This window comes from Pristiophorus japonicus, unplaced genomic scaffold, assembly GCF_044704955.1.
Source record: "Pristiophorus japonicus isolate sPriJap1 unplaced genomic scaffold, sPriJap1.hap1 HAP1_SCAFFOLD_1070, whole genome shotgun sequence".
Lineage (NCBI taxonomy): Eukaryota > Metazoa > Chordata > Chondrichthyes > Pristiophoridae > Pristiophorus > Pristiophorus japonicus.
This window is the reverse complement of record NW_027250724.1, coordinates 12,418-34,512: the sequence shown is the minus strand read 5'-3', so window position 1 is coordinate 34,512 and position 22,095 is coordinate 12,418. Positions and strand designations below refer to the sequence as shown.

Genomic DNA, 22,095 nt, shown 5'->3' with positions numbered 1-22,095 from the left:
GCCATGGAGGGATTTGAAAACAAGGATGAGAATTTTTAAATTAATACGGTTACCATCCAAAGAACTGGCCAATCTCTCTGACGCTGGGACTCATTCTTATACCCGTTCTAATTCTCTGTCACGCTGGTTCTCGTTCTCTCTCTCTCTCTGCCACACTGGCACTCGTTCTCTCTCTCTCTCTCTGTCACGCTGGTTCTCGTTCCCTCTCTGCCACGCTGGCACTCATTCTCTCTCTGTCACGCTGGTTCTCATTCCCTCTCTCTGCCACGCTGATTGTCGTTCCCTCTCTCTGTCACACTGGTTCTTGTTCCCTCTCTCTCTGCCACGCTGGTTCTCATTCCCTCTCTCTGCCACGCTGGTTGTCGTTCCCTCTCTCTGTCACACTGGTTCTTGTTCCCTCTCTCTCTGCCACGCTGGTTCTCGTTCTTTCTCTCTCTCTGTCACGCTGGTTCTCGTTCCCTCTCTCTCTGTGAAACGCTGGTTCTCGTTCCCTCTCTCTGCCACACTGGTTCTCGTTCTCTCTCTCTCTGTGAGACGCTGGTTCTTGTTCTCTTTCTCTGCCACGCTGGTTCTTGTTCTCTCTCTCTCTGTGAGACGCTGGTTCTTGTTCTCTCTCTCTCTGTCACACTGGTTCTCGTTCTCTCTCTCTGTGAGACGCTGGTTCTTGTTCTCTCTCTCTGTCACACTGGTTCTCGTTCCCTCTCTCTCTGCCACACTGGTTCTCGTTCTCTCTCTCTCTGTGAGACGCTGGTTCTTGTTCTCTCTCTCTGTCACACTGGTTCTCGTTCCCTCTCTCTCTGCCACACTGGTTCTCGTTCTCTCTCTCTCTGTGAGACGCTGGTTCTTGTTCTCTCTCTCTGCCACGCTGGTTCTTGTTCTCTCTCTCTCTGTCACACTGGTTCTCGTTCTCTCTCTCTGTGAGACGCTAGTTCTTGTTCTCTCTCTCTGTCACGCTGGTTCTCGTTCTCTCTCTCTCTCTGTGAGACGCTGGTTCTTGTTCCCTCTCTCTGTCACGCTGGTTCTCGTTCTCTCTCTCTCTCTGTGAGACGCTGGTTCTTGTTCTCTCTCTCTGTCACGCTGGTTCTTGTTCTCTCTCTCTCTGTCACACTGGTTCTCGTTCTCTCTCTCTGTGAGACACTGGTTCTTGTTCTCTCTCTCTGTCACGCTGGTTCTTGTTCTCTCTCTCTCTGTCACACTGGTTCTCGTTCTCTCTCTCTGTGAGACGCTGGTTCTTGTTCTCTCTCTCTGTCACGCTGGTTCTCGTTCTCTCTCTCTGTGAGACGCTGGTTCTTGTTCTCTCTCTCTGTCACGCTGGTTCTCGTTCTCTCTCTCTGTGAGACGCTGGTTCTTGTTCTCTCTCTCTCTGTCACACTGGTTCTCGTTCTCTCTCTCTGTGAGACGCTGGTTCTTGTTCTCTCTCTCTGTCACGCTGGTTCTCGTTCTCTCTCTCTGTGAGACGCTGGTTCTTGTTCTCTCTCTCTGTCACGCTGGTTCTTGTTCTCGCTCTCTGTGAGACGCTGGTTCTTGTTCTCTCTCTCTGTCACGCTGGTTCTTGTTCTCTCTCTCTGTGAGACGCTGGTTCTTGTTCTCTCTCTCTGTCACACTGGTTCTCGTTCTCTCTCTCTGTGAGACGCTGGTTCTTGTTCTCTCTCTCTGTCACGCTGGTTCTTGTTCTCTCTCTCTGTCACACTGGTTCTCGTTCTCTCTCTCTGTGAGACGCTGGTTCTTGTTCTCTCTCTCTGTCACGCTGGTTCTTGTTCTCTCTCTCTGTCACGCTGGTTCTCGTTCCCTCTCTCTCTGCCACACTGGTTCTCGTTCTCTCTCTCTGTGAGACGCTGGTTCTTGTTCTCTCTCTCTGTCACGCTGGTTCTCGTTCTCTCTCTCTGCCACACTGGCACTTGTTTTCTCTCTCTCTCTCTCTGCCACACTGGGACTCGTTCCCTCTCTCTCTGATACACTCTCATATTGAGTCTCCATCATCGTCACTCTCCCTCTCTCTCTGGTTCTCCACGAAGCCCACTGCTCTCTCTGACACACTTGCTCGCTTTGAGTCTCCATCATACTCCGTCTCTCTCATGATCTCTGGACTCTTAAATTCAGCATCAGAGAGACACAGTAAATTACTTCCAGATTCAAAATATCCATATTTTGGCTGCTGCTTGAAACAAGAGTAGATTTCGGGGGATAAAGGCAGCCAAGTGCGAATTTGTGCTCACCTGATAGGCCTTGTTTAACCAGAGCACTGAGCAAGACGTCATGTTCCCAATCCAATGCAGGTTCCCCGAGATCAGGTGCGTTTCATTCAGCCAACAGCCAAAGACATCATAGGGTTTATTCCTCACCCGGGACAGTAGTGTGAAGTCATCTAAAGGCAGAGAGCAACGGAGTCAGTAGCCAAGGTGTGTGAAATAAACAGTACTCACACAATCAGACAATGACACAGCACAGAAGGTCATACACAGAGCAATCCAGTCAGTCTCACTCCCCCGCTCTTTCCCGCAGCCCTGCAAGTATTTCTCATTCCCCTTTCAAAAGTTACTTCAGGGTATTGAATCTGCTTCCACCGCCCTTTCAGGCAACGCGTTCCAGATCACAACTCGCCACATGAAATGTATTTAATAACAAATATTTGCCCATATGTGGGCGGGATGTCCTGCTCCCGGTGCAGAAGTCCTACCCCGGCCGCCACACTGCTGTTACCGCCCCTCACAGGCAATCTCGCGTGGTCCGCTTCGTGTCAGGGCAAGGCGGGTTCCGGGGCGCTACTGTTGGTCAGCGCGAGGCAACTGCTGGGGTTAAAGGGGAGGGCGGGCGCGCGCTCTGCCGGGCCTCTGATGGCCTCCACTGGGCCACCAGAGCGGCGTGGTGCCACGTTGCATGACGGCGGCCCGGAGCGCACAAGGGAGGCAGAAGTCGGTGTGCTCCCCGTGTCCCCTTTAGCTTCCCCCTCACTTCAGGCGGATGTCGGCCCGGTTTGCGACCCGCGATGCTGGCGCTGTACCGATCGCGGCAACCTTGTGTGGCGCAGAACGATGTCCGCCGCAGGGAGGAAGCGGGTCGGCGCGCTAAAAGGTCACCGCGCACGGCGATGATGTCATAACATCCCAGTGTTATACAGTGACAGACCTGTACCCACCAGTACTGTATCCCAGTGTTATACAGTGACAGACCTGTACCCACCAGTACTGTACCCCAGTGTTATACAGTGACAGACCTGTACCCACCAATACTGTACCCCAGTGTTATACAGTGACAGACCTGTACCCACCAGTACTGTACCCCAGTGTTATACAGTGACAGACCTGTACCCACCAGTACTGTACCCCAGTGTTATACAGTGACAGACCTGTACCCACCAATACTGTATCCCAGTGTTATACAGTGACAGACCTGTACCCACCAGTACTGTATCCCAGTGTTATACAGTGACAGACCTGTACCCACCAGTATTGTATCCCAGTGTTATACAGTGACAGACCTGTACCCACCAGTACTGTACCCCGGTGTTATACAGTGACAGACCTGTACCCACCAGTACTGTATCCCAGTGTTATACAGTGACAGACCTGTACCCACCAGTATTGTATCCCAGTGTTATACAGTGACAGACCTGTACCCACCAGTACTGTATCCCAGTGTTATACAGTGACAGACCTGTACCCACCAGTACTGTACCCCAGTGTTATACAGTGACAGACCTGTACCCACCAGTATTGTATCCCAGTGTTATACAGTGACAGACCTGTACCCACCAGTACTGTATCCCAGTGTTATACAGTGACAGACCTGTACCCACCAGTACTGTACCCCAGTGTTATACAGTGACAGACCTGTACCCACCAGTACTGTACCCCAGTGTTATACAGTGACAGACCTGTACCCACCAATACTGTACCCCAGTGTTATACAGTGACAGACCTGTACCCACCAATACTGTACCCCAGTGTTATACAGTGACAGACCTGTACCCACCAGTACTGTATCCCAGTGTTATATAGTGACAGACCTGTACCTACCAGTACTGTACCCCGAGGTTATACAGTGACAGACCTGTACCCACCAATACTGCACCCCAGTGTTATATAGTGACAGACCTGTACCTACCAGTACTGTAGCCCAGTGTTATACAGTGACAGACCTGTACCCACCAGTACTGTACCCCGAGGTTATACAGTGACAGACCTGTACCCACCAATACTGTACCCCAGTGTTATATAGTGACAGACCTGTACCTACCAGTACTGTACCCGTGTTATACAGTGACAGACCTGTACCCACCAGTACTGTACCCCGGGGTTATACAGTGACAGACCCGTACCCACCAGTACTGTATCCCAGTGATATACAGTGACAGACCTGTACCCACCAGTACTGTACCCCAGTGTTATACAGTGACAGACCTGTACTGTCAGAGTGGCAGCACTGAGGGAGCGCTGCCCTGTCAGTGTGGCCGTCTTTCGGATTAGACGTTAAACTGAGGCCCCGTCTGCTCTGTCAGGTGAGCATAAAATATCCGATGGCTCTATTCTGAAGATGATCAGGGGAGCTATCCCTGGTATTTTGGCCAATATTTATCCCTCAATCAACATCACAAAAAAAAACAGACTATATGATCATTATCACATTGCTGTTTGTGGGTGCTTGCTGTGCGCAAATTGGTTGCATGTCAAAAAAGTATTTCATTGGCTGTAAAACGTTTTGTGGCATTCTGTGGGCATGAAAGGCGCTATATAAATGCAAATCTTTCTATGATCTAACTGAATGGCGGAGCAGGTTCGAGGGGCTGAATGGCCTCCTCCTGTACCTATATTGGCCAGAACCTGTTCTCCAGGCCTCATTTTGTTATCACCGGCCCCCAACCACCACTGCCTCCCCCCCTCTCCTGTTCCTGCTCACTGAAGCTACGCCAGTAGAGAAAGCATGAGGTACCTAGATTGAAGACTGCGATTTCACCAGATGACGAGCTGTGAGGCCCAATGTAGACTCCGGAGACGAGGAGGAGGGTGTCCTCAGCGTTGAACTGGGAGAACTGGGTGTAGCTCCAATTGTAGGGCCGCATGTTAGCGCTGTGCAACACTGAAATCTCCAAATCATTGCTCCATACCTGAAACACGCAGTGAGGACACTCACACACTTATAAACACATGTTGATAAAAGCTCGTGGACATGCGGCATTTCCCAGACCCTGCCGTAAGCTTCATGGACTCAGATCAGGCAGACATTGTCGGCAACAGACAGGACCAAATTGCACCTGACACGAGAAACATAGAAACATAGAAAATAGGTGCAGGAGTAGGCCATTCGGCCCTTCGAGCCTGCACCACCATTCAATGAGTTCATGGCTGAACATGCAACTTCAGTACCCCATTCCTGCTTTCTCGCCATACCCCTTGATCCCCCTAGTAGTAAGGACCACAGCTAACTCCTTTTTGAATATATTTAGTGAATTGGCCTCAACAACTTTCTGTGGTAGAGAATTCCACAGGTTCACCACTCTCTGGGTGAAGAAGTTTTTCCTCATCTCGATCCTAAATGGCTTACCCCTTATCCTTAGACTGTGACCCCTGGTTCTGGATTTCCCCAACATTGGGAACATTCTTCCTGCATCTAACCTGTCTAAACCTGTCAGAATTTTAAACGTTTCTATGAGATCCCCTCTCATTCTTCTGAACTCCAGTGAATACAAGCCCAGTTGATCCAGTCTTTCTTGATATGTCAGTCCCGCCATCCCGGGAATCAGTCTGGTGAACCTTCGCAGCACTCCCTCAATAGCAAGAATGTCCTTCCTCAAGTTAGGAAACCAAAACTGTACACAATACTCCAGGTGTGGCCTCACCAAGGCCCTGTACAACTGTAGTAACACCGCCCTACCCCTGTACTCAAATCCCCTCGCTATGAAGGCCAACATGCCATTTGCTTTCTTAACCGCCTGCTGTACCTGCATGCCAACCTTCAATGACTGGTGTACCATGACACCCAGGTCTCGTTGCACCTCCCCTTTTCCTAATCTGTCACCATTCAGATAATAGTCTGTCTCTCTGTTTTTACCACCAAAGTGGATAACCTCACATTTATCCACATTATACTTCATCTGCCATGCATTTGCCCACTCACCTAACCTATCGAAGTCACTCTGCAGCCTCATAGCATCCACCTCGCAGCTCATACTGCCACCCAACTTTGTGTCATCTGCAAATTTGGAGATACTACATTTAATCCCGTCGTCTAAAGCATTAATGTACAATGTAAACAGCTGGGGCCCCAGCACAGAACCCCACTAGTCACTGCCTACCATTCTGCAAAGTATCCATTTACTCCTGCTCTTTGCTTCCTGTCTGCCAACCAGTTCTCAATCCACGTCAGCACACTACCCCCAATCCCATGTGCTTTAATTTTGCACATTAATCTCTTGTGTGGGACCTTGTCGAAAGCCTTCTGAAAGTTCAAATTATACCACATCAACTGGTTCCCCCTTGTACACTCTACTGGAAACATCCTCAAAAAATTCCAGAAGATTTGTCAAACATGATTTCCCTTTCACAAATCCATGCTGACTTGGACCTATCATGTCACCTCTTTCCAAATGCGCTGCTATGACATCCTTAACAATTGATTCCATCATTTTACCCACTACCGATGTCAGGCTGACCGGCCTATAATTCCCTGTTTTCTCTCTCCCTCCTTTTTTAAAAAGTGGGGTTACATTGGCTACCCTCCACTCGATAGGAACTGATCCAGAGTCTATGGAATGTTGGAAAATGACTGTCAATGCATCCGTTATTTCCAAGGCCACCTCCTTAAGTACTCTGGGATGCAGTCCATCAGGCCCTGGGGATTTATCGGCCTTCAATCCCATCAATTTCCCCAACACAATTTCCCGACTAATAAGGATTTCCCTCAGTTTCTCCTTCTTACTAGACCCTCTGACCCCTTTTATATCCGGAAGGTTATTTGTGTCCTCCTTAGTGAATACTGAACCAAAGTACTTGTTCAATTGGTCTGCCATTTCTTTGTTCCCAGTTATGACTTCCCCTGATTCTGACTGCAGGGGACCTACGTTTGTCTTTACTAACCTTTTTCTCTTTACATATCTATAGAAGCTTTTGCAGTCCGTCTTAATGTTCCCTGCAAGCTTCCTCTCGTACTGTATTTTCCCTGCCCTAATCAAACCCTTTGTCCTCCTCTGCTGAGTTCTAAATTTCTCCCAGTCCCCGGATTCGCTGCTATTTCTGGCCAATTTGTATGCCACTTCCTTGGCTTTAATACTATCCCTGATTTCCCTTGATAGCCACAGTTGAGTCACCTTCCCTTTTTTATTTTTACGCCAGACAGGGATGTACAATTGTTGTAATTCATCCATGCGGTCTCTAAATGTCTGTCATTGCCCATCCACTGTCAACCCCTTAAGTATCATTCGCCAATCTATCCTAGCCAATTCATGCCTCATACCTTCAAAGTTACCCTTCTTTAAGTTCTGGACCATGGTCTCTGAATTAACTGTTTCATTCTCCATCCTAATGTAGAATTCCACCATATTATGGTCACTCTTCCCCAAGGGGCCTCGCACAATGAGATTGCTAATTAGTCCTCTCTCATTACACAACACCCAGTCTAAGATGGCCTCCCCCCTAGTTGGTTCCTCGACATATTGGTCCAGAAAACCATCCCTTAGGCACTCCAGGAAATCCTCCTCCACCGTATTGTTTCCAGTTTGGTTAACCCAAACTATATGCATATGAAAGTCACCCATGATAACTGCTGCACCTTTATTGCATGCACCCCAAATTTCCTGTTTGATGCCCTCCCCAACATTACTACTACTGTTTGGAGGTCTGGAGAAAAGGCAGGTTAACACAACAGGGAGAGATCCTTCCATGGGTATTGGGAAATGAGTGGGGGCTGGAGAGAGCAAAATAAATGTTGTCAGGGTAATGTGTTCTGGCAAATAAATGTTGTCAGGGTAATGTGTTCTGGCAAAGAGCGTTAGAAAGAAGAGAAAGAGACAATAGAGACAGTGAGGAGCACAACATACAAGAGAGGAACAGAAGCAGACCAGGATTGGACGGAATGTACAACTAATACAGTCCGTGGGACTGCCCACCATCAATAGCAATCATATCACAAAGGAACAACCTCTGTCGATTGCCAAACACTTCACACCGTCAGAAAAACAGAGCATTGGGAAACAGCTCAAGCAGTCATTCAACAGAGCACAGTGAGAGAGCTCGTCCCCTCACAATGAGAGAGCCCGTACCCTCACACACAGTGAGAGAGCCCGTACCCTCACACACAGTGAGAGAGCCCGTACCCTCACACACAGTGAGAGAGCCCGTACCCTCACACAGTGAGAGAACCCGTACACTCACACACAGTGAGAGAGCCCGTACCCTCACACACAGTGAGAGAGCCCGTACCCTCACACACAGTGAGAGAGCCTGTACCCTCACACACAGTGAGAGAGCCTGTACCCTCACACACAGTGAGAGAGCCTGTACCCTCACACACAGTGAGAGAGCCCGTACACTCACACAGTGAGAGAGCCCGTACCCTCACACACAGTGAGAGAGCCCGTACCCTCACACACAGAGAGCCTGTACCCTCACACACAGTGAGAGAGCCCGTACCCTCACACACAGTGAGAGAGCCTGTACCCTCACACACAGTGAGAGAGCCCGTACCCTCACACACAGTGAGAGAGCCTGTACCCTCACACACAGTGAGAGAGCCTGTACCCTCACACACAGTGAGAGAGCCCGTACCCTCACACACAGTGAGAGAGCCCGTACACTCACACACAGTGAGAGAGCCCGTACCCTCACACAGTGAGAGAGCCCGTACACTCACACACAGTGAGAGAGCCCGTACACTCACACACAGTGAGAGCCCGTACACTCACACAGTGAGAGAGCCCGTACACTCACACACAGTGAGAGCCCGTACACTCACACAGTGAGAGAGCCCGTACACTCACACACAGTGAGAGAGCCCGTACACTCACACATTGAGAGAGCCCGTACACTCACACACAGTGAGAGAGCCTGTTCCCTCACACACAGTGAGAGAGTCCGTACCCTCACACACAGTGAGAGAGCCCGTACCCTCACACACAGTGAGAGCCCGTACACTTACACAGTGAGAGAGCCCGTACCCTCACACACAGTGAGAGCCCGTACCCTCACACACAGTGAGAGAGCCTGTACCCTCACACAGTGAGAGAGCCCGTACCCTCACACACAGTGAGAGCCCGTACACTTACACAGTGAGAGAGCCCGTACCCTCACACACAGTGAGAGAGCCCGTACACTCAAACACAGTGAGAGCCCCTACCCTCACACACAGTGAGAGCCTGTACCCTCACACACAGTGAGAGCCCCTACCCTCACACACAGTGAGAGCCCCTACCCTCACACACAGTGAGAGTCTGTACCCTTACAGAGAGAGAGGTCGTTGAGGAGCAAAATGCTGCAGAGGCTGCAATCTGAAATAAAAACAGAAAAAGCTGGGTCAGGCAGCATCTGTGGGGAGAAACCGAGTTAACGTTTCGGGTCTGTGACATAGAAACATAGAAAATAGGTGCAGGAGTAGGCCATTCGGCCCTTCGCGCCTGCACCACCATTCAATAAAATCATGGCTGATCTTTCACCCCATACCCCTTTAGCCATAAGGGCCACATCTAACACCCTCTTGAATATATCCAACGAACTGGCATCAACAACTCTCTGCGGCAGGGAATTCCACAGATTAACAACTCTCTCAGTGAAGAAGTTTCTCCTCATCTCAGTCCTAAATGGCTTATCCCTTATCCTTAGACTGTGTCCACTGGTTCTGGACTTCCCCAACATCGGGAACATTCTTCCTGCATCTAACTTGTCCAGTCCCGTCAGAATCTTATATGTTTCTATGATATCCCCTCTCATCCTTCTAAACTCCAGTGAATAAAGGCCCAGTCGATCCAGTCTCTCCTCACATGTTAGACCAGCCATCCCGGGAATCAATCTGGTGAACCTTTGCTGCAGTTCCTCAATAGCAAGAACATCCTTCCTCAGATTAGGAGACCAAAACTGAACACAATATTCCAGCTGAGGCCTCACCAAGGCCCTGCATAACTGCAGTAAGACCTCCCTGCTCCGACACTTAAAACCCCTAGCTATGAAGGCCAATATACCATTTGCCTTTTTCACCGCCTGCTGTACCTGCATGCCAACTTTCAATGACTGATGAACCATGGCACCCAGGTCTCATTGCACCTCCCCTTTTCCTAATCTGCCGCCATTCAGATAATATTCTGCCTTCCTGTTTTTGCCCCCAAGTGGATAACCTCACATTTATCTAAATTATACTGCATCTGCCATGCATTTGTCCACTCACCTAACCTGTCCAAGTCACCCTGCAGCCTCTTAGCGTCCTCCTCACAGCTCAAACCGCCACCCAGTTTAGTGTCATCTGTAAACTGGCGATATTACACTCAATTCCTTCATCTAAATCATTAATGTATGTGGTAAATAGTTGGGGTCCCAGCACTGAGCTCTGCGGCACTCCACTAGTCACTGCCTGCCATTCTGAAAAGGACCCATTTATCCCAACTCTCTGCTTCCTGTCTGCCAACCAGTTCTCTATCCACGCCAGTATATTACCCCCAATACCATGTGCTTTAATTTTGCACACCAATCTCTTGTGTGGGACCTTGTCAAAAGCCTTTTGAATGTCCAAATACACCACATCCACTGGTTCTCCCTTGTCCACTCTACTTGTTACATCCTCAAAAAATTCCAGAAGATTTGTCAAGCATGATTTCCCTTTCATAAATCCATGTTGACTTGGACCGATCCTGTCACTGCTTTCCAAATGTGCTATTTCATCCTTCATAATTGATTCCAACATTTTCCCCACTACTGATGTCAGACTACCATTCTACCGTTTTCTCTCTCCCTCCTTTTTTAAAAACTGGTGTTACATTAGCTACCTTCCAGTCCATAGGAACTGATCCAGAGTCGATAGACTGTTGGAAAATGATCACCAATGCATCCACTATTTCTAGGGCCACTTCCTTAAGTACTCTGGGATGCAGACCATCAGGCCCCGGGGATTTATCGGCCTTCAATCCCATCAATTTCCCTAACACAATTTCCCGCCTAATAAGGATATCCTTCAGTTCCTCCTTCTCACTAGATCCTCAGTCGTCTAGTACTTCCAGAAGGTTATTTGTGTCTTCCTTTGTGAAGACAGAACCAAAGTATTTGTTCAACTGGTCTGCCATTTCTTTGTTCCCCATTATAAATTCACCTGAATCTGACTGCAAGGGACCTACTTTTGTCTTCACAAATCTTTGTCTCTTCACACATCTATGGAAGTTAGTTTTGCAGTTAGTTTTAATGTTGCCGGCAAGCTTCCTCTCATACTCTATTTTCCCCCTCCTAATTAAACCCTTTGTCCTCCTCTGCTGAATTCTAAATTTCTCCCAGTCCTCAGGTTTGCTGCTTTTTCTGGCCAATTTATATGCCTCTTCCTTGGATTTAACACGATCCTTTATTTCTCTCGTTAGCCACGGTTGAGCCACCTTCCCCGTATTATTTTTACTCCAGACAGGGATGTACAATTGCTGAAGTTCATCCATTCGTCTTCGTTTTCCCCTTCGTCAGAACGGGAAAAGTTCAAAATGTAATAGATTGTTGAGGAAGTACTGGGGCAGGGAAAAGGGGAGGGATGGAAAGAACAAAAAGGAAGGTCTGTGATAGGATGGAAGGCAGGAGAGAGAGAGACAAAGGGGCTGATGGTAAAAATGAGATGGTAATGGCACAAGTTAGGAAACAGAAAATGAGTTTCGATGGGAAGTGAATGGCAGAATCATCACCAGCTTCCCTGGGGAAGAGAAAAAAAGGGGGGGTTGTAAAAAAAAAAAGAGGAAAGGGAAAAAAAATCAGAGAGAGTATTTGCACTCGGTTCTTCTGTGTCCGACTGCGCATGTGCTCACTGGACTCCACCTCCTTTTTGAGCATGGGCCCCCGATTGGGTCGAGCATGCGCAGTGCGACGTATGGGGAACACTGGTGGGGAGGGGGGGGGGGAAGAGAGAGACTGGGAGGAAAGAGAGAGAGAGAGAGATTGGGGAGAGAGAGAGAGAGAGAGAGACTGGGGGGGGGGGGGCGAAGAGACAGACAGACCGGGGGGAGAGAGAGACAGACCGGGGGGAGAGAGAGAGAGAGACCTGGGGGAGAGAGAGAGAGAGAGAGAGAGCGACCGGGGGGGGGGGGGGGGGGGGTGAAAGAGAGAGAGAGACTGGGGGAGAGGGAGAGAGAGAGAGACGGGGGGGGGAGAGAGAGAGAGAGAGGGGGACTGGGGGGGAAGAGAGAGACTGGGGAGGGGGGAAGAGAGAGAGAGACTGGGTGGGGGGGGGGGAGAGAGAGAGACGGGGGGGAGAGAGAGACTGGGGGGAGAGAGAGAGAGAGATTGGGGGGAGGGAAGGAGAGAGAGACGAGAAGGGAGGGAGTGAGAGATTAAGGGGGGGGAAAGAGAGAGAGAGAGAGAGAGAGGAGAGGGAGGGAGAGAGAGAGAGAGACGGGAGAGAGAAATGGGGGGGGGGGGGGGGGATGGCGTGGGAGAGAGACAGAGACTGGGCGGGAGAGATGGGAAGCCGGACAGGGGATCGGAGGGGAGAGTGTGAACTCAGGGAAGAAGGATCACCCTCTTCCAACCCCCTTTGCATCTACACCCGATTTCCCAGAAATCTCAGTGTTTATGTGACAATGGACATCGTTGTAGTGGATGAAATCATGAAATCCGGAAGTCACGACAGTCACTATTCACCATACCCAATAAACCTGTTAACAATCTGTGGCCCAGACACAATGCCCCATCTATGGCGGGGCATCAGGAACTTGGGCTGGGGGGGGGCGGGGAGCAGGAACGTGGGGTGTGGGAGTGGGGGGGGTAGGGAACGGGCTGGGGGAGTGGGGGGAACTTGGGCTGGGGAGGGGGGGTGCTTGGGCTGGGGGAGGGGGGGTAGGGAACGGGCTGGGGGGGTAGGGAACGGGCTAGGGGCATTGGGGGACTTGGGCTGGGGGAAGGGGGGACTTGGACTGGGGAAGGGGGGGACTTGGACTGGGGGTGGGGGGTAGAGAACGGGCTGGGGGAGGTGTGGTAAGGAACTTGGGCTGGGGGAGGGGGGGTGCTTGGGCTGGGGGAGGGGGGTAGGGAACGGGCTGGGGGGGTAGGGAACAGGCTGGGGGAGGGGGGGTAGGGAACGGGCTAGGGGCATTGGGGGACTTGGGCTAGGGGCATTGGGGGACTTGGGCTAGGGGCATTGGGGGACTTGGGCTGGGGGAAGGGGGGGACTTGGACTGGGGGAGGGGGGTAGAGAACGGGCTGGGGGAGGTGTGGTAAGGAACTTGGGCTGGGGGAGGGGGGGTGCTTGGGCTGGGGCAGGGGGTTGCTTGGTTGGGGGGGGTAGGGAATGGGCTGGGGGAGGGGGAGGACTTGGACTGGGGGAGGGAAGTAGGGAACGGGCTGGGGGAGGTGTGGTAAGGAACTTGGGCTGGGGGAGGGGGTGCAGGGAACGGGCTGGGGGAGGGGGGAACTTGGGCTGGGGGAGGGAGGGACTTGGGCTTGGGGGGGGGGGGTGCTTGGGCTGGGGGGGGGGGATGGGGACGGGCTGGGAGAAGAAACTTTGGCTGGTGGAGGGGGGTTGGTAAGGAACTTGGGCTGGGGGAGGGGGTGTAGGGAACGGGCTGGGGGAGGTGGGGTAGGGAACGTGCTGGGGGAGGGGGTAAGGAACTTGGTCTGGGATGGGGGGAACTTGGGCTGGTGGAGGGGGTGGAACTTGGGCTGGGATGGGGGGGGGTAGGGAACTGGCTGGGGGGGGGAACTTGGGCTGAGAGAGGGGGGGAACTTGTCTGGGGGAGGGGGGGATCTTGAGCTGGGGGAGGAGGAGGGAACTTGGGCTGGGAGAGGAGGAGGGACTTGGGCTGGGGGAGGAGGAGGGAACTTGGGCTGGGGGAGAGGGGGGAACTTGGGCTGGGGGAGAGGGTGTAAGGAACTTGGGCTGGGGAAGGGGGAGAGAACGTAGGCTGGGGGAGGGGGCAACTTGCGCTGGGGGGGAATTTGGGCTGGGGGAGGGGGGGAATTTGGGCTGGGGGAGGGGTAAGGCACTTGGGCTGGGGGAGGGGAGGGAACTTGGGCTGGGGGAGGGGAGGGGTGGGTAGGGAACTTGTCCTGGGATGGGGGAGCTCTGTCTTCTCTGGGGTCTGAAGTCAGAATGGCTCGAATTACACTTTGCGAACTTGGGCTGGGCGGTTCCAATTACACATTCGAGAGAAACTTATGGGTGTGTCTTATCCTCCAAGGGGACCAATCAGGTCATGAGATCATGGAGAGCCAATCAGAGCATTTTGTAGTGCAAATAGCTGCGTCGCAAAAAAATAGAGGCAGAGGTTACGGTCTGAAATTGTTGAACTCGATGTTTTGTCCAGAAGGCTGTAAAGTGCCTAAGCCAAAGATGAGGTGCTGCTCCTCGCGCGTGCGTTGAGCTTCATTGGAACCATGTCAGAGTGGGACAGGAACGGATAATTAAAGTGACAGGCAACTGGAAGGTCGGGGTCACGCTTACGGACGGAATGGAGGTGTTCCGCAAAGCTCTCTAGTCATTGACCCGAAATGTTAACTCTGCTTCCTCGCCACAGATGTTGCCTGACCCGCTGAGATTCCAGCATTTTCTGTTTTTATTCCAGACTCCAGCATCCGCAGTATTTTGCTTTTGTGTTCTGCAAAGCGGTCCCCCAATCTGGGTTTGGTCTCCCCAGTGTAGAGGAGACCACATCATGAGCAGCGAACGCAGTAGACTAAATTGAAAGAAGTACAAGTCAATCGCTGTTTCACCTGGCAGGAGTGTTTGGGGCCCTGGACGGTGGGAAGGGAGGAGGTAAAAGGGCCAAGTGTTGCATTTCTTGTGATTGCATGGGAAGGTGCCGTGGGAAGGGGAGGGGTTGTTGGGGGTGATTGAGGAGTGGACCAGGGTGTCGTGGAGGGAGCGGTCCCTTTGGAACGCTGAGAGGGGAGGGGAGGGGAAGATGTGATTGGTGTTGGGATCTTGCTGGAGGTGACAGAAATGGCGGAGAATGATCCGTTGACCAGTGAGAGAGCTCGTACCTTGACAAAACAGTCTTTGGAGCAGGATCCAAATAAGTAGCCATTGTGAGAGAAGCTAATGTGTAAGACCTGGTCACGATGCTCCTTCAGAGTCTCCACCTCCACACACGGAATCGTATCGTACAGCCTCCGGAACTCATCCAACCATGAGATCGCAGCTGCAAGAGACAAGATGTCTGCGTTAACCTGTGGTCGGCTACAGCAGCACAGAGTCTTCAGATATTTCGTTCAGGTTATCGTCTATCGTGACTCAGCATCCAGCACCCTGGTACAAACTCTGTTAGGGCATTAACTTGGGCATTTTACGGAGAAGCCACAGGGCCGATGGTGAGAGAAATGGAAAGGGGCACACGGGAGTTGTTCTCTGAGAGTGGGTTGACACACAATGTTGGGGCAGTGCAACGCCTGACTATCTGGCTAGCCTGACCTGGCTGTGCTCAGCACCTGGGCCGGGATAAAACACCCCAGCGTGAGCATCCCTCACCTTCACCAGTGCATAATCTCACACAACAGGTAGGAAGTAGCTCGGAATCCAACAGGCTCCTTGCAAGAGCGTGGCTGCCTCAATGCTGATAATACCTGCGTCTCTGAACACTCACCACCAGCAAGCACCACTCCTTCAAACATCGGTCGATCTCCACCTTCAATATATTCAATGACCCAGCCTCCACAGCTCTCCGGGGCAGAGAATTCCACAGATTCACGACCCTCTGAGAGAAGACATTCCTCCTCATCTCAGTTTTAAATGGGCGACCTCTTATTCTGAAACTAGTTTTAGATATCCCCATGAGGGGAAACATCTACCCAGTCAAGCCCTCTCAGAATGTTATGTTTCACTAAGATGACTTCTTATTCGTCTAAACTCTAAGGAGTATAGGCACAACCTGCTCCACCTTTCCTCATAAGACTTCCCCATCATCACCTAGTGAACCTTCTCTGAACTGCCTCCAATGCAAGTATACTCCTCCTTAAATACTGAGTGAGTGCTGCACTGTCGGAGGGGCAGTACTGAGGGAGTGCTGCACTGTGGGAGGGGCAGTACTGAGGGAGTGCTGCACTGTGGGAGGGGCAGTACTGAGGGAGTGCTGCACTGTCGGAGGGGCAGTACTGAGGGAGTGCTGCACTGTCGGAAGGGTGGTTTGGAGTATCATGAGAGTGGAAATGAGGTGATGAGGGGGATGGAGGTGCTAAGAAGTCAAGCTGATACTATACATAAGATGAACTGAAGCAACACATTGCAGCACAGGAAGGAACAGTGTTGCGGCAATCCGGTCAGATGTGGGAGGTTCGAGCAGCTCACTGAAACACATCTGTGGGAAGTGTCAGCAACGCATGTTGCTCGAGCTCAGAATGCCAGAACTGGAGGAGGAGATGGAGACAGTGAGACAGATCAGGGAGGGAGAGCAGTTCCTGGAGTGATTGTTGGAGAGGGTAATTACACATGAGATAGGGAGCAGGCAAGAGGAGGATGATGGGTGCCTACCTGAGCAGTGAGGAAAGGTGGGAAGGAAAGGTTTGAGCAGGAGTGTCCAGAGTAAGTGATGCTCCAGCTTCCTGTGGGGAGAATGATGACTCGGGACAGGGCCAGCAAATAAATATCAATGGCCCCAACAAATCAGGTAAAACAGACGGAAATGCAGTACTGAGAGGGGTAGCAATGGTTCAACGGGCTGACACAGCTTCTGCAGGCCAGACACCTGGCCCTTGACCCACTACCCAGACCCCCACAGGCCCAGACACACAGCCCCAGACCCACACAGCCCAAGATCCCCACAGCCCCAGACCCACACACAGGCAGCCCCAGACACACACAGCCCCAGACCCACACAGGCCCAGACGCACACAGGCCCAGACACACAGCCCCAGATCCCCACACAGCCCCAGACCCACACAGCCCCAGACCCACAAAGGCTCAGATCCCCACAGCCCCAGACCCACACAGCCCCAGACCCACACAGCCCCAGACACACAGCCCCAGACCCACTCAGGCCCAGACACACAGCCTCAGACCCACACAGGCCCAGACCCCCACAGGCCCAGACCCCCACAGGCCCAGACCCCCACAGGCCCAGACCCACACAGCCCCAGACCCACACAGGCCCAGACCCACAGCCTCAGACCCACACAGCCCCAGACCCACACAGCCCCAGACACACAGCCTCAGACCCACACAGGCCCAGATCCCCACAGCCCCAGACACACAGCTCCAGACCCACACAGCCCCAGATCCCCACAGCCCCAGACCCCCACAGCCCCAGACCCCCACAGCCCCAGACCCCCACAGCCCCAGACCCCCACAGCCCCAGACCCCCACAGCCCCAGACCCCCACAGGTCCAGACATACACAGCCCCAGACACACAGACACACAACCCCAGACACACAGCCCCAGATACCCAGACACACAGCCCCAGATACACAGGCACCAGACACACAGGCCCCAGACACACAGCCCCACTCCCCCGCTCTTTCCCCGTATCCCTGCAATGTTTTCCCTTCAAGCATTTATCCAATTCCCTTTTGAAGGTGACTATTGAACCTGCTCCCACTGTCCTTTCAGGCAGCGCAATCCAGATCACAACAACTCGCTGCGTAAAAAAAATTCTTCTCCTCTCCCCTCTGACTCTTTTGCCAGTCACCTTACTCTGTGCCCTCTGGTTACCGACCCTCCTGCCACTGGAAAGAGTTTCTCCCTATTTACTCTATCGAAACCCCTCATGATTTTGAACACCTTGATTAAATCTTCTCTGCTCGAAGGAGAACAATCCCGGCTACTCCAGACTCTTCACAAAAATGAAGTCCCTCACCCTGGAATCATCCTGGTAAATCTCCTCTGCTCCCTCATCCGAGGCCTTGAAATCCTTCCTAAAGTGCGGTGCCTAGAATTGGACACAATACTCCAGCTGGGGCCGAACAAGTGTTTTATAAAGGTTGAGCATAATGTCCTTGCTTTTGTACTCTGTGCCTCTATTTATAAAGCCAAAGATCCCATATGCTTTTTTCTGCCACCGTCAACGATTTGTGTACATACACCCCACACCCCCACCCCCACCCCGCGGTCTCTCTGTTCCTGCACCCACAAATTTCATCTGCCACGTGTCTGCCCATTTCACCAGTCTGTCTCTATCCTCCTGAAGTCTGTTACTATAGGGAAGACTAGAACTAGGGGGCATAATCTTAGAATAAGGGGCCACCCATTTAAAACTGAGATGAGGAGGAATTTCTTCTCTCAGAGAGTTGTAAATCTGTGGAATTCGCTGCCTCAGAGAGCTGTGGAAGCTGGTTCATTGAATAAATTTAAGACAGAAATAGACAGTTTCTTAACTGATAAGGGAATAAGGGGTTATGGGGAGCGGGCAGGGAAGTGGAGCTGAGTCCATGATCGGATCAGCCATGATCGTATTAAATAGCGGAGCAGGCTCGAGGGGCCTTATGGCCTACTCCTGCTCCTATTTCTTATCCGCCTCATAGCTTACTACATTTCCACATTTCGTGTCAGCTAAAAACATTGAAATTATGCCCTGTGTATCCAAATCCAGGTCATTAATATATATCAAAAGGAGCAGTGCTCCCAATACCGACCCCTGTGGAACACCACTCGATACTTCCCTCCCGTCTCAAAAACAACCGTTCACCGCTACTCTCTGCTTTCTGTCCCTGAGCGAAGTCCACGCTAACGCCAATGATGTGGGTAAAGAAAGGCCAGAGGTTCCGCGGGATGAGTTTAGGTGATTGGAAACAAGTTTAGGAGCCGGACCTCATGGGTGGGAATCTCAAGATTCTTTCCCCAGCCATGTGCTGGAAGAGGGAAGCACAGGAGGAATAGGGAAATCAATCCCTGGCTGAAGGAGTGGTGTCAGGAAGAGGCGCCCATCTTCCAAAATTCCATAGATTCTAGAACGGTTCCCATGGATTGGAGGGTGGCAAATGTAACCCCACTATTTAAGGAGGCAGAGAGAAAACAGGGAACTACAGACCAGTTAACCTGACATCAGAAGTAAGGAAAATGCTAGAATCTATTATTCAGGACATGGTAACAGGTCACTTAGATAATAATAATAGGATTGGGCAGAGTCAACAGGATTTATGAAAGGGAAATCATGTTTGACAAATCTGTTAGAGAGTTTTTGAGTTTGTAACTAGCAGAATAGATAAGGGGGGGACCAGTGGATCTGGTATATTTGGATTTTCAGAAGGCATTCGATAAGATGTCATACAAGAGTTTATTAAACAAAATGAGGGCTCATGGGATTGAGGGAATATAATAGCATGGATTGGGGATTGGTTAACGGACAGAAAACAGAGAGCAGGAATAAACGGGTTATTTTGGGGCTGGCAGGCTGTAACTAGTGGGGTGCCGCAAGGATCGGTGCTTAGGCCTCAACTATTCACAATCTATAGCAATGATTTGGATGAGGGGACCAAATGTAATATATCCAAGTTTGCTGAAGATACGAAGCTAGGTGAGAATGTAAGTTGTGAGGAAGATGCAAAGAGGCTTTAAGGGGGTATAGGGAGACTAACGGAGTGGGCAAGAACATGGAAAATTGAATATAATGTGGAGAAATGTGAAGTTATCCACTTTGGTAGGAAAAATAGAAAAGCAGAGTATTTTTTTAAATGGTGTGAGATTAGGAAATGTTGATGTTCAGAGGGACCTGGGTGTCCTTGTACACGAATCACTGAAAGTTAACATGCAGGTAAAGCAAGCAATTAAGAAAGCAAATGGTATGTTGGCCTTTATTACAAGAGGATTTGAGTATAAGAGTAAAGATGTCTTACTGCAATTATATAGGGCCCTGGTGGGACCGCATCTGGAGTATTGTGTACTGTTTTGGTCTCCTTACCTAAGGAAGGGATTGCAATGAAGGTTCACCAGACTGATTCCTGGGATGGGGGGATTGTCCTATGAGGAGAGATTGAGTAGACTAGGCCTATATTCTCTAAAGTTTAGAAGAATGAGAGTTGATCTTATTGAAACATACAAAATTCTTACAGGGATTGACAGGGTAGATGCAGGGAGGATGTTTCCCCTGGCTGGGGTGTCTAGAACCAGGGGTCACAGTCTCAGAATAAGGGGTCGGTCATTTAGGACAGAGATAAGGAGAAATTTCTTCACTCAGAGGGTGGTAAATCTGTGGAATTCTCTATTCCAGAGGACTTTGGAGGCTCAGTCTTTGAGAATATCTAAGACAGAGGTCGATAGATTTTTGGATATTAAGGAAATCAAGGAATATGGGGATGGTGCAGGAAAATGCTGAGGTAGATGATCAGCCATGATCTTATTGAATGGCGGAGCAGGCTCAAGGGGCCGAATGGCCAACTCCTGCTTCTAATTTATGTTCGTATGTACCGCGACTCTATTTACCCACCTTTGACCCATATCTCTTGATACCCTTACCCAACTAAAATCTATCGATCTCAATCTTGAAAATTTTAATTGCCTCCCCACCATCTACAGCCTTTTGAGAGAGAAAGTTCGAGAATTCGACTACCCTTTGTGTGAAGAAGTGCTTTCTGACATCAATCCTGAACTGCCTAGCTCTGATTTTAATATTGTGCAACCCTGTTCTGGATTCCCCACCAGTTTAAAAAAAAGACTTGCATTTCTATAGCGCCCTTCCTGACCACCGGACGTCCCAAAGTACTTCACAGGCAATGAAGTACTTTTGAAGTGTTGTCACTGTTGTAATGTGGGAAACGCGGCAGCCAATTTGCACACAGCAAGATCCCACAAACAGCAATGTGATAATGACCAGATCGTCTTTTTTTGTTACATTGATTGAGGGATAAATATTGGCCAGGACACCGGGGATAACTCCCCTGCTCTTCTTCGAGATAGTGCCGTGGGATCTTTTACATCCACCAGAGAGGGCAGATGGGGCCTCGGTTTAATGTCTCATCTGAAAGACGGCAGCTCTCCCTCAGTACTGCTCCTCCGACAGTGCAGCGCTCCCTCAGTACTGCCCCTCCGACAGTGCAGCGCTCCCTCAGTACTGCCCCTCTGACAGTGCAGCGCTCCCTCAGTACTGCCCCTCCGACAGTGCAGCACTCCCTCAGTACTGCCCCTCCGACAGTGCAGCACTCCCTCAGTACTGCCCCTCCGACAGTGCAGCACTCCCTCAGTTTGAAACGGTCAGGGAGAGGGAGGTGGTCGCTGGAGATGGAACATCGGCGGGGCTCAGGTACAGAGGAGTGAGAAGGTCGGGGCGTATGAGTGGCGAGAGTTTGTGGCATAGGTGCGGCAAGAGATCATGGCGTAGGAGTGGTGATTGTTTTTGTGGTGGAGGAGCGGCGAGAAATCGTGGCGGAGGAGCGGTGCGAGATCACGGCAGAGGTGAGGCGAATGTTTGGCAGAGGAGTGGCGAGAGATCGTGGCGGAGATGCAGCATATGAGGGTACGGGGCTCAGAAGAGGCGAGGGCCCAGGGGCAACACCGGCCAGCCCACACTGCGATATGTGTGCGCACTCGGTCCATGCAGCAGAGCAGGTCTCATGTCGTCCTGGTTAACCCATAGCCACTGGTCTAGCTCTGTCAAGCCCGTGTGGTGGCTGGTGTGCAACGGTCACCACACGTTAAAAAAATTCACGCACAGGCATCTTCCACCCCCTCAATTGGAGTTCAGGACTGGAACATTGGGTCCTTCATTGAAACATCTGTGAACTCATGGAAGCAAGTCATCCTCGAGGGACTGCCGATGATGATGATGATGATGATGATGACTCCCTCAGTACTGCCCCTCCGACAGTGCAGCACTCCCTCAGTACTGCCCCTCCGACAGTGCAGCATTCCCTCAGTACTGCCCCTCCGACAGTGCAGCACTCCCTCAGTACAGCCCCTCCGACAGTGCAGCACTCCCTCAGTACAGCCCCTCCGACAGTGCAGCACTCCCTCAGTACTGCCCCTCCGACAGTGCAGCACTCCCTCAGTACTGCCCCTCCGACAGTGCAGCACTC

The 22,095-nt window shown here is 51.2% G+C and overlaps 1 protein-coding gene across 4 annotated transcripts in view; it reads right to left on the bottom strand.

Moving 5' to 3' along the window:
- LOC139241431 (F-box/WD repeat-containing protein 5-like) overlaps positions 1–22,095 on the bottom strand; it is a 54,692-nt gene that overhangs the window by 22,637 nt on the left and 9,960 nt on the right. For 3 of the 4 annotated variants that reach the window (XM_070869991.1, XM_070869989.1, XM_070869990.1), the window contains exons 3-5: positions 15,141–15,298; positions 4,930–5,104; positions 2,217–2,365 (exon numbers count right to left, since the gene is read on the bottom strand). In XM_070869991.1, coding sequence (XP_070726092.1) covers positions 2,217–2,365; positions 4,930–5,104; positions 15,141–15,298 — 482 coding nt within the window. The remainder of the gene's footprint in view (positions 1–2,216; positions 2,366–4,929; positions 5,105–15,140; positions 15,299–22,095) is intronic. The other variant, XM_070869992.1, reaches the window with a different exon arrangement.